At 43.9% G+C, this 11,268-nt stretch overlaps 1 protein-coding gene across 2 annotated transcripts; it reads left to right on the forward strand.

The window, feature by feature from the left end:
• Nucleotides 1–1,974: 1,974 nt before the first annotated feature.
• ZNF572 (zinc finger protein 572) lies at nt 1,975–7,909 on the forward strand. Of its 2 annotated transcripts, XM_057307869.1 has the most exons (4): nt 1,976–2,116; nt 2,736–2,769; nt 4,162–4,273; nt 4,916–7,909. In XM_057307869.1, the coding sequence occupies exons 3-4, from the start codon at nt 4,195–4,197 to the stop codon at nt 6,421–6,423; spliced, it is 1,587 nt and encodes a 528-aa protein (XP_057163852.1). In that variant the 5' UTR covers nt 1,976–2,116; nt 2,736–2,769; nt 4,162–4,194; the 3' UTR covers nt 6,424–7,909. The 2 variants fall into 2 exon arrangements, with proteins under 2 accessions (XP_026351212.2, XP_057163852.1); XM_026495427.4 differs by lacking the exon at nt 2,736–2,769 and having other exon boundaries at nt 1,975–2,116.
• The last annotated feature ends 3,359 nt before the right edge of the window (nt 7,910–11,268 follow it).

The raw sequence follows: 11,268 nt of genomic DNA on the forward strand, positions 1-11,268 counted from the left end.
AGCTTTTGTGAGGAAGTGATGTAAAGTGAGCTGGAGTCTGAAGGTAGGATAGGCTTTGACTAGATGAAGAAAGGTGAGAGGTTCAAATTTATCATTGAAAAAGGTCACTCTGGACTCATTGAGGAGATTGGATGAGGAGAAGGGGCAACGATGGGCATTGTTAGTGTGCTACTGAAATTCTTCAGGTGAGGGTGATAGTTGTCTGAATTTAGGGTGGCCCAGGTGGTTGGGAGAAGCATCTGAATTTGAGAATTCTGTGTGAAGTACACAACGGATGAGGCTTATGGATTATATAGGGAGGGGAGGGAAAAGGGAGGTGACAGAAAGGACTTCTAGGCTTCTTTAGAACTGGATGGATGGTTGGGAGAGAATAGTGGAAGAGGAACAGGTTTATTTTGTGTTCGTATGTCTATACGGGAGAAGAAAGTGAGAGAGAAGATTTTGACTTCTGACATTTTGATTTTGAGGTGTTCCTGAGACCTCTAAGATGAGATGTCAAGTAGACCATTGGTGATAAGAGTGAAGAGCTCAGAAATGTAGCCTGGGCTGGAGATATAAATTTGCGAGTTGTCTGCACTGGTGGCATTTTAAAATGTGAAAGTGAGTGAGGTTGCCCAGACAGAGGACATTTCAGGATAAGAAAGAGGTCCTGGGATGCCGTTGAGGAACCTCAACATTTAGAGAAGACCAGGCTTGCAAAAGAGACTATCAGGACTGCTAAAGATGTTGGACGACAATGAGGATAATGTGGTGTCACTTTAAAAGAATGTTTCTATTATCAGCCTATATAAGATACACCAATATCTTCGGGTGCCTGGGTGGCTCTGTTGGTTGACCAGTGAACTCTTGGTTTTGGCCGAGGTCGTGATCTCAGGATCCTGGGAACGGGCCCCAAGCTGGGCTCCGTACTCAGGGGGGAGTTTGCTTCTTTCTCTCTCCCTCTGCCCCTCTACACCTTGTTCCAGTGCACACTCTCTCTTTCAAATAAATAAATCTACAAAAAAAAAAAAAAAATTACACTGATGTCTTATGTTCATGTTGTTTTCTGAAAGTCCTCATTTATTTTAATGATGAGCATATAATCTAGGGCAAAAGTTAACTAAAGATTAACAAAGCTCTGCTAAAATGAAAGTGTTTCTAGAAGAAAGGAATTCTCAGCAGTCTCAAAACTCCCCAAAGAGGACTTGGGAACTGACAGATACCAACACAGAAGTCAATGGTGATCTTAGTGATTTATTGCTTTTGAGGCAGGAGAAATGAGTTAAAACGTCAGCGGGAAGTCATAAAATGGAAACATTGTGAGGGGAAAAAAAAGCCGAAGAACTATTTTTGGATGGCAGTGGTAGAATTGAGAGGTTAGTTGTTAGTGTAAGAGTGGGAAGAAAAGTGAGCAGCAGTAAAGGACTCCTTTTAAATGTGGATCAATCCTCCGTTGTAACAGGAGGGAAGAGAGTGGCCAGGGCGCAGACCTAAGTAGATTTGTAGGCTTGATACGGGGGGAGATGAAGGGATTGCCTTCCATTTTCTCTGTAGTAAAAGACCAGAGTTTAGGAGCTTCTCCGGGTGTTATTAATAACGGCGCCTTGTTAACTAATTGTTTTGTGCGTGGGTGGATGCCTCAGCTGTTCAACTGTTTCACAGCTAAACATACATCCCTGTTCACAGCGGTGGCCACGGAAACAACAGGAGTTTAGCAAATGCTCGATTCATTTTTCTTGTACTGATGATGAAAAAGCCGTTGATGCCCTGATGGCAAGGGAAAGTATTCGCTCCAATCGGGCCCCTATTATAAGGCGCCTGACAAGTGTGAGGAGCGAGAATCAAGTGGACAGACGACAGACAGCGCGAGGGAAGGAGATCCACCAGCACTCCCTTTCTGGCCCGGGATCCTAAGGGTTAAGACCAACGAGACCTGGCCATCCCTGCTTCCTAGAGAGGCTCCGGCTCAGCCGGCCGGGGGAGTGGGGAGGGGCTAGGGTGACTTCCTGTTTCTGTCTTCCGGTCTGGGGAGTTTAGGACCCTGGGTTGGTGGGGTCAGAAGGAGCTCGGGGCTTCTTGCTCCGGGACCGCTGGGCCTGCTGGGGTGCTGGGCGCCTCGTGCGTGGCCCCCGGAACAGTGAGTTCCTTCTCGGGGGGAAGGGAGCCAAGGGCTGCGGGCTGGAGGAGTGGCCACTGCACTACCCAGGCTGCAGTGTGTGCCCGGAGAGGGATCCCGCGGCTGCGAGGGGCCGAGGCCCAGGGTCTCCCGCCGCCCCGGCCATCGCGCTACCCTCGCCTCCCTTGCCTGGCGGGTCCCTTAAAGGAGCTTGTGGGCTGGAGACGATCTGGTCTCCTGGAACTTCACCCTGCAGTGCACCCCAGCCTCTGCCCCCTGCTAACGGTTCCTACAGCTAAGCTTCAGGCAGTGCATTTTCTTTGGAAGACTTTCTAATCCAAAGCACGGCCCCATCCTAAGCACCTCGGCTCTAGGACAGTGAAAACAGCCCATTTCTGTGGAGTGACATCTAAGGAACAGCCTTGTAATACCATTTATGGCCTGAGTTTGCTACCGGTTTGCTGAGCCAGTGTTTCTGAGGGCCCCCTACTACCAAAGTAAATAGTTTCTTAGCAGGGAAAATGCTACACGGGTCTCTGTTACCCGGACTTTTACTTCGTTTGTAAAGACTTTGATGAAATAGATAGACAGCAAAACATATTACTCCAAATGAACAATCCCCCCCTTTTTTTCCTTTTAGGTGTGTGGGTTCCCCCCTTCACCTCGCTCAAACGGTAGGGTTATTTGTAATTTAGACTAGTTTCACCTTTTCCTGTAACAAATCCCTAGTTGCTGAGGTGCTTAGGGAATGCCAGCTCCTTTTGGTATCAGGTCGATAGATGTAAATCTTTTTTAATCCAGTAAATGTTTTCTAGAATAAAGGTCCTCTTTGAGATTCATTTGCAGTTTGGGGTTATGCCCAGCTCTGTCCCCTGCTCTGCCTTACCATAATAGATACGAGTGTGAAAGTCAGTATCCAAACAGACTTGGGACTGAATTCTGCTCTAGCCCTTTCTGGTTGTGTGACCTTGGGAAAGTTTCTTAATGTCTTGTTTGTTCATCTGTAATAACATGCTGGTAATTGTTTATAGATCTCCAAGGGCTATTGTGAAAATTATATGAGAAATATTATGTGTAAAGTATTAGCTCACTTCCTGGCGCATAATAGGCAATAATAAGGTGAAAATTATACCTTTTTATACTCCTCCAAAAACAAATTTTTTGTTTGTTTTCCACGTGTGTCTTTGTACATCCTTATTTTAGGCTCTTATTTTTCCCAAATCATGCTGTTCTTTATATCCCGAAATGGATTGCAAGTCTATTTATGCCTGCCTTCCAGTGATAGATGAGTCCCTTAAAGTAGGTCAAGAATCATAGTTGACTCCAGAAGATAAAGTTTAGGCTAAAAGGAATATGGTGATTATAATAGACTGAGAAAGTAAGAGGCAAGGAAGAACTCCCTCATTAGCTTCCCTTTTAGATTTAGGGGTTATTGGCTATAATTATTCTAGCCCTGCTTTGTCCTATGTTTTTTTCTTTTTTCTTTTCTTTTCTTTTCTTTTCTTTTCTTTTCTTTTCTTTTCTTTTCTTTTCTTTCTTTACTGATTATATAAATTCTAACTTTCTTTTGAAATTGAACTTCAATGTTTCATCCTTCTGTCAAGGGCCAGCTTATTCTTTCTGAACAGGGTGCTTTCTCTTTAACTGCTTCCTATACCTGTATATTTATTTTTTGAAGTCTTGTTATTGTTACCTTTTCCAAAAAAACCTTCCTGTTTTCAATTAAAAGTGTTTCTAAACTCTTGAGTGGACAATGAGTATTAGTATTCATTCTGTTTTTGAAGCTTGATCCTCAGACTTCAGTGTGAAGATTTAATTTTTTTATTGGCATTTCCTTAGAAAAAGTAAATTGGGTTAAACTTAATTTGAAACACTTGCATCTGAGATAAGATCCCCCACTCCCCCCCCCCCCAAAAAAAAAAACCTTCTAAAGACCATGTTTCTTTTTTTCAGTCTGGTGCACAGAACATTCTGTGCCTAGGGTTGTTATGTTGCAATGGTTGGGAAAGAAGGAAAAAGGACATTTTTAGCAGATGCCTGCAAGCATAACCTGTTTCCTTCCACAGGATTTCTGATCCCTACCCTGGGTGTGACCACTGATGGAGCAAGAGCAAAAGCTGTTGGTCTCAGATTCTAGTGGCTGCAAGGAGAGGGAGAGTTTGAAAAGCCCTTTTACAGGTGAGGGATCAAGAAGATGACCTGAATCCATTGGAAATTCAATGTAAGATGTGCCATAGAGTGCTACAGAGTGTGTACAAAGAACGGCATTTGAATGGGACAAACTTTAATTTGATTCCTGCTCTGTTGCTTACAAGCTATGTTACCTTTTACAACCTGTTTTCTCATCTTTAAGAAAAATGAATATCTGTCTCATATTTTTTAGGATTAATAACTATATGCCAAGCCATTGTTCTTAATAAATAGTGGGTATCATAGTTATTTCTATATTTTTTCAGATTTTAACTAAAGTGTTGTCAAGTTTTCACCTTAGCATGTGGCTTATTCAGTTTCTCCCTTACTCAGATCCCTTTATTTCTTTTAAGTCTTCCAGAATAAAGTTTAATGAAGTTTTTAGATCAGTAATCCCCCCTTGGTAATTGCTGACATCTGTTCAAATACTTCATTAAACCCAAAAAATTCACATGCTTCTCATGAACACTTAGAGTAGAAAAAGTAAAACCAGCTTTAAACACTTTTTTTTAATATAAAAGAATTTATGAGGTTTTACTTTGTTATTCCCTCCCTTCCACTGCAATTCAGAATTTCCTTCCCCACGTAGAGATTAGGGAATATGTTTAGAATATTTGTTTATTCTTACAGGAGATGAAAGTAAGAATAATTTGGAAACTGCTCCACACAATAACTCCACGGCAGAGAAAGAGAGAGCCTCTAAATGGTCTAAAAGAGATGGCCTGCAAAATTGTGAGCATGAGAATACAAAAGAAATTCCATTGACATGGTCGCAGGGAGATGAGATCTGGTGTAACAATTCCTGTGAGAATGATGGCAAGTCAGAGAATCAGGGAAACTCTACAGGAAAAGATGAAAAACCCAGTCACTGGAGTTGGGACCCAGGGGAACACTGCAGTGCCTCTGCCCAGCAGAACTCGACCTTCAGAGACAAACCCTACAAGTGCTCTGAATGTTGGAAAAGCTTCAGTAACAGTTCTCATTTGCGTATTCACCAGAGGTCCCACTCAGGAGAAAAACCTTATAAATGCTCTGAGTGTGGGAAATGCTTCAGTAACAGCTCTCACCTGATTCAACATCTGAGGACTCACACAGGAGAGAAGCCCTACCAGTGTGGTGAATGTGGGAAAAGCTTCAGCAATACCTCCCATCTCATTATCCATGAGAGGACCCACACAGGAGAGAAACCCTATAAATGTCCTGAGTGCGGGAAAAGCTTTAGTAGCAGCTCCCACCTGATTCAGCACCACAGATCACATACCGGTGAAAAACCATATGAATGTCCTGTGTGTGGGAAATGCTTCAGCCACAGTTATGTCCTAATAGAACATCAGAGGATTCACACCGGAGAAAAACCTTATAAGTGCCCTGACTGTGGAAAGAGTTTTAGTCAGAGTTCGAGCCTGATTCGCCACCAGCGGACACACACAGGTGAGAAGCCCTACAGATGTCCTGAGTGTGGAAAAAGCTTTGGTTGTAATTCGACCCTAATAAAACATCAGAGAATTCATACGGGAGAAAAACCGTATCCGTGTACGGAATGCGGGAAGAGTTTCAGTCGAAGTTCAAACCTAATTACACACCGGAAAACCCACACAGGAGAAAAGCCCTATGAAAGTTCCGAATATGAAGAAAGCTTGAGTCAGAACTGCAGTGTGGTGGAAGAATGCAGACTTCAGCCAGGGGAGAAACCATACAGATGTTGTGAGTGCGGAAAGCGTTTTGGTCTCAGCTCCCATCTCATTCGACATCAGAGAACGCATACGGGAGAAAAACCTTACCGGTGTTCGGAGTGTTGGAAAACTTTTAGTCAGAGTTCCACCCTGGTGATTCACCAAAGGACGCACACAGGAGAGAGACCTTATAAGTGTCCTGACTGTGGCGAGTGCTTCAGTCAGAGCTTTAATCTTATCAGGCACCGGAGGACTCATATGGGAGAAAAACCTTACAAATGCACTGACTGTGAGAAGTGCTTCAGCAGAAGTGCCTATCTTAATCAGCATCGGAAGATTCACATAGAAAAGTCTTTCAAGTGTCCCGAAGTTGAAGACTTTCCTCATGGGTGGACTTGGAAAAACTGTTCAGGGGAAATGGCCCTCATCTCTTCTTTTTCAGTCCCAAATCCATCTTCCTCTTGAGTCCCAAAGCCTATTTGTTTATTTATTTATTTTCCCTTTTCTTACTGGGCCATTATAATGAAGGTGTTACTGCAGAGTTTCTTCGGTGTGTTTGCCATAATGTCTGGAAGAGTCAACCTCCCAGGTTAGAGGATGGGAAGGCCCTGATCCCCAGCTCATTACATGCACCCAGGGAGAGACACTGCCACTGATGGAGGAGAAATGTATTTTGATTAAGGTAAGATTGGAATAGCTTCAAAGGCAAACATAAAGAGAAACCCGGGAAATAAGGGCACCTGAGAGCTTGAAGCTGAGCTAGCCATTGAATTTCCCTGTTTCCTCTTGCCTGATTGGGTGGCAATAATTCATTACTGGCCTCAGGGATTTATCCAGAGAAAGATTCTTTTTGAACAAATAATGTGATTTCCTGGCTGTTTTTGTGGCTCTTAAGACAGAAAAGACTCAGTTTTTTAAATGCATTTTTATTTGCTGGACATTGATTTTCAGAGTATTTAGCACTATATTGTCTAATACAATAGCCACTAGCCACATGTGGCTATTTAAATAAATTTATATTGAGATGAAATGGAATTTAAAATCTGGTTCCTCAGTTGCTTTAACTACCTCCCAAGCACTCACTAGCCACACGTGACTGGTGACTGCTCTATGGGATATCATATAAAGTTCTTTCTTTCAAGATTATTATTCTTGACAGACTCATAAACATTTCCTGTAAGACTGTAGGAAATGTGCTATGAGGTTTCTGCTCTCCAAGAAGAATTGCAACCTAGAGTAGAAATGAAATAGAGGCACTCAGTCCAGAGATTGGCCATTCTTGTATGTCTTATGTTCAGCCATCTTGGTAATCTAGTGATATGATCCTGTTGTCGTGGCCAAAGCCAGATTAAGAGGTAGAATTCTTGAATTCTGTTTAAAAATTTTTGACCCATAGTCTTTTCCCCTCAGTTTTCTCATTACATAACTCCTGGTCAGATCAGATCCTGGGTTCTTTTTCTAGTAATTAACCCCCTGAGTCAGAGCCGATGTGCAGGGACGGTTTGCCATTGGACATTCCTCAGTTCCAGTCTTGACCGTTTTCTTTTGCCTCCTGACTCAGTAGTGTGTGTGGATCCTCCCTCTTTGTCCGTCCAATGGGACTGATGCTTTGTAAAGTTATTAAGTTATTTCCTATGCTTATGCCCCTATTTTTTCCTGCCAGTGCAAGGAGTAGATGTGTAGGAAGGTCAAGACTCCTGAATTGCTCGGGATTTCTGGTCTCATTTTTGGATTCAAAATATATTTTGTGAAAACCTTCTAGAGATAGAAATTAGGAATGTAGAGCCAGAAAGGGCCAAGTAGAGCTGCTGCAGTGGCTGTAGCTTGTAGATAACTGATTTGCGTGGGGAATATGTCTTCCTTCATGATCATACTATGCCTGATACTGGTTAGGCAGTTAAGCTGTTTCATATTGTTACAGGATTAAAAAATAAACCAAAAGTTAACAAAAGACTTACAAAGCATTTGGGGTGATTTTTCTGCTTTCAAAAAAGGGGAGAACATCATTGAATATCATTGGCTTTTATGTGACCCTCACCTAAGCATCTTTTTACCTTTGTATGTTAGGTAGGTTTGTCCAAATTGTCTTCAACTGTAGTATCTGGGGACAAGTGTTGCAGTATTTTTTTTACCACAGACAACTTAAGAGTTTGATTAATGTTTGATATTTAAATTTGGTCATTTGCTATTGAGGCTGAAATTCAGTTGCGAGCAGGAGCTGTTGGGGTGGTCCACCATCATCAATCCCATTATGGTGGCAAGTAACCACTCTGGACCTGCTTCCTCATCTGTAAAGCAGAGATGAGGCCCACCTCACGGGGTTTCTGTAAGGATTAAATAAATGTTTGCAAAGAAGGTAGCACAGTACTTAAAATATAACAAGGTCTAAATACGTGGTAATCGGTTATTAATTGACTGCAATAAATCGAAAGCTGTCCTCCCCACATTCGCAGAAGCAGCAGTGCCACCCCAGCTTATCCTACGTGTGAATTCTTTATGACCAACCTGGGGAACCCTGAGGAATAAGGTTTTGTAAAAGCACAAGACCATATATCGTGTTTCAAGTTTGCAGACTTCTGAAAACCTTTTTATTTGATTCGGCTTTTTGAATTTTTTTTGTTCTTGGAACAAAGGATTCAGTTTAAGTCAGGGAAGAACAAAATCGCAGTTCAATTTCAGTTAATTCCCTTCTGAAGAGATTAGCAACAGGTACAGTTTACGTCCTGTCAGCATCACCTTCTCTGTTTTATGACTGCCCACGATTACATAAAACCTGCTTCACAGACCCTGATGTCTGTGGAATCCTAGATGTTCACATTTTAGGTGGGGTAAGATGGGCTCCATGAGTAAAACAATTTAGCAAGAATCATTGTCTCTTTAGATTGAAAACTAGGAAAACAGGCGAGATGTGTCACTTATGAGGAGAACATAATAGTAAATCTAATCATATTTGGTGTTTTTGCCTCAATTTCATTAATCAGCAAATAGGTGTTTTTATTTAGCTCCTCAAGAAGTAAATATTCTGTATTCTTTATTTTTCTTGCCAGCACAAAGAATGAATCATTCTTTTTTTTTTTTCCTTGCCACACATGTGATTGGTGAAGGTTCACACCCCAACAGCTCCTGCCTTGCAACTGAATTTTGGCCTTTATTTATTTATTTGAGGGAAAGGGAGAGGGAGCATGAGCTGGGGGAGGGGCAGAGGGAGAAGCAGACTCCCCGCTGAGCGAGGAGCATGATGTGAGGCTGGATCCCAGGACCCTGGGATCATGACCTGAGCGGAAGGCAGACATTTAACCAACTGGGCCACCCAGGCGCCCCAATAAAGCATTCTTATTTAAGTGATTTGTTTCATAGTTTCCTTTTAACTAAAGGTAAGACTCTTATATTCATTTTTTCCTACTCAAAGAAGGGGCTTATATTTTTTTTCCCTACAGTGGAATGAGGAAATCCGTGTCAATGCATATACTCACAAATGTTGTCAGAATTAAAGTCTTGATTTTATAACGGAGGAGTGTTAAAGCAGTAATTCATAATTAAGAAAGAGTATTGAGAAACACAAGATTTGGAGACCAGGAGCTTAACTCGATTTCATCAGGTATCAGCTGTGATCTGGCCAAGCCACTTCACCTCTTTAAGTTTCATTTTTGTTATTTGAAGGTTAAATGATGCCTGTGAAAGTATTTTGACACATAATTATTTTTATTAGTAGGTAAGACATATATTTGGGGTGAAAAATGATGACATGCCATACTTTTTTTTTTTTTAAGATTTTATTTTTTTGAGAGAAACCACGAGCAGGAAGAGGGGAAAGGGAGAGGGAGCTGAGCAGGGAGCCCAAAGCAGGGCTCCATCCCAGGACCCTGAGATCATGACCTGAGCCCAAGGCAGATGCTTAACTCACTAAGCCATCCAGTTACCCTGATGCCATACTTTCTTAAACTCAGCAAAGTGTTACAGGATTCTAAGGATTCGATTTCATGAAGATACTGCTCCCTCCCCCTAGAGGTTGACTGACTTTTGACTAGTCCAAGGTCACAAAGCTGGTTAGTGACAGCCAGAGCCTAGGTCTCCACTTTCTCCTCACTTGGTCTTCCTACTACACCATTGTCGTTCATCATTCGTTCATTCACTAAACACATTTTTTGGGAGATTGTGCTAGGTTCTACAGGTGACTGATTTATTAGAGATTCTTCCCTCAAGGAACATAGGGACTAACGGGATACGACTCAGCCGTTAAATGTAGAGCCAGAGATTGGGGTCAAAGTATGAACCAACTTATTGAACGGGTGACAATGCAGCTGTGCTCCAAGCGGCAGAAAGGATTGGTACATAAACTGCAGGGTTTAAAGGAGGCATCCCAGGGTTAGGTTAACAGGGTCAGCTGTTCGAGGGAGGTTTCATTTCATGACAAGGGTCACCTCTCACCTTGCAAATCTTGCACGTTTTTGTTTCCCCTAGAACGCTTGCCCTGGACACAATTCAGGTAACCTCCCTGAAGTCTTGCTGACTCCCTCCAGGCCGAGGCGGAGAGGGAGGGAAGGGCCGCCGCCTGTTAAATGGTTTCCTGGTCGCCCGCTCAGGGAAACTTCGGCACACCTCCACTTCACTTCTTTGCCCGCGGACCCCCCCTCCCCGCCCTTCTACTTGATGCCGAGCGAATAGGGCAACGAACACCACTGCATCGTTAGGCTGAGCGCAGTGACAAGTGCGTGGCGCCCGACAGTTCTGATGAAGTAAGGGGACACCCCGCATGTCCTCTCCTTTCTTCTTCTGGCACAAGTCGGCCTAACTCGTTTTTCCAGACGTTCGGCCTGACCGTGTCACGTTTACCACGCACCGGTCTTCACTGCCCTCTATACACACTAGGCTCAGGACAGAAAAGCTGTGTCTGAGTCCTATCTAGGACACCCGGGGCTCGTAGTAAGCGCTCAATACACGTTCACGGGATGATTGGCACCGTTCCGACATTAGGCGGCGTTACTCCCGGCAGCGGTTTCCTCGGGACCCGCTCCACCTCTTCCTGGGTAGGACCTCAGCGGCCGGGGCCGCGCCGGGTAATCTGACGGCGGGACCCAGGGCACGACCCCATCCGCCCCCTCCGCCCCTCGCAGCCAGCGAGGGCCTTCCCATCTGCCCACCCGGCGGCAGGCTGACACCCCACGCCCCCACCCCACACCACGCAACATCGCCCTAGCGCCTCACCCGGCGACGCCGCGCGGGCCGCGGCGCCCGCGATTGGCCAAACGCGGCATAGCGCCATCTCGGCCTACAGCGCGGTGCGTGCCCTGATTGGCTAGCGGCGGCGGT

The sequence above is a fragment of the Ursus arctos genome, unplaced genomic scaffold (assembly GCF_023065955.2).
Source record: "Ursus arctos isolate Adak ecotype North America unplaced genomic scaffold, UrsArc2.0 scaffold_6, whole genome shotgun sequence".
Classification (NCBI taxonomy): domain Eukaryota; kingdom Metazoa; phylum Chordata; class Mammalia; order Carnivora; family Ursidae; genus Ursus; species Ursus arctos.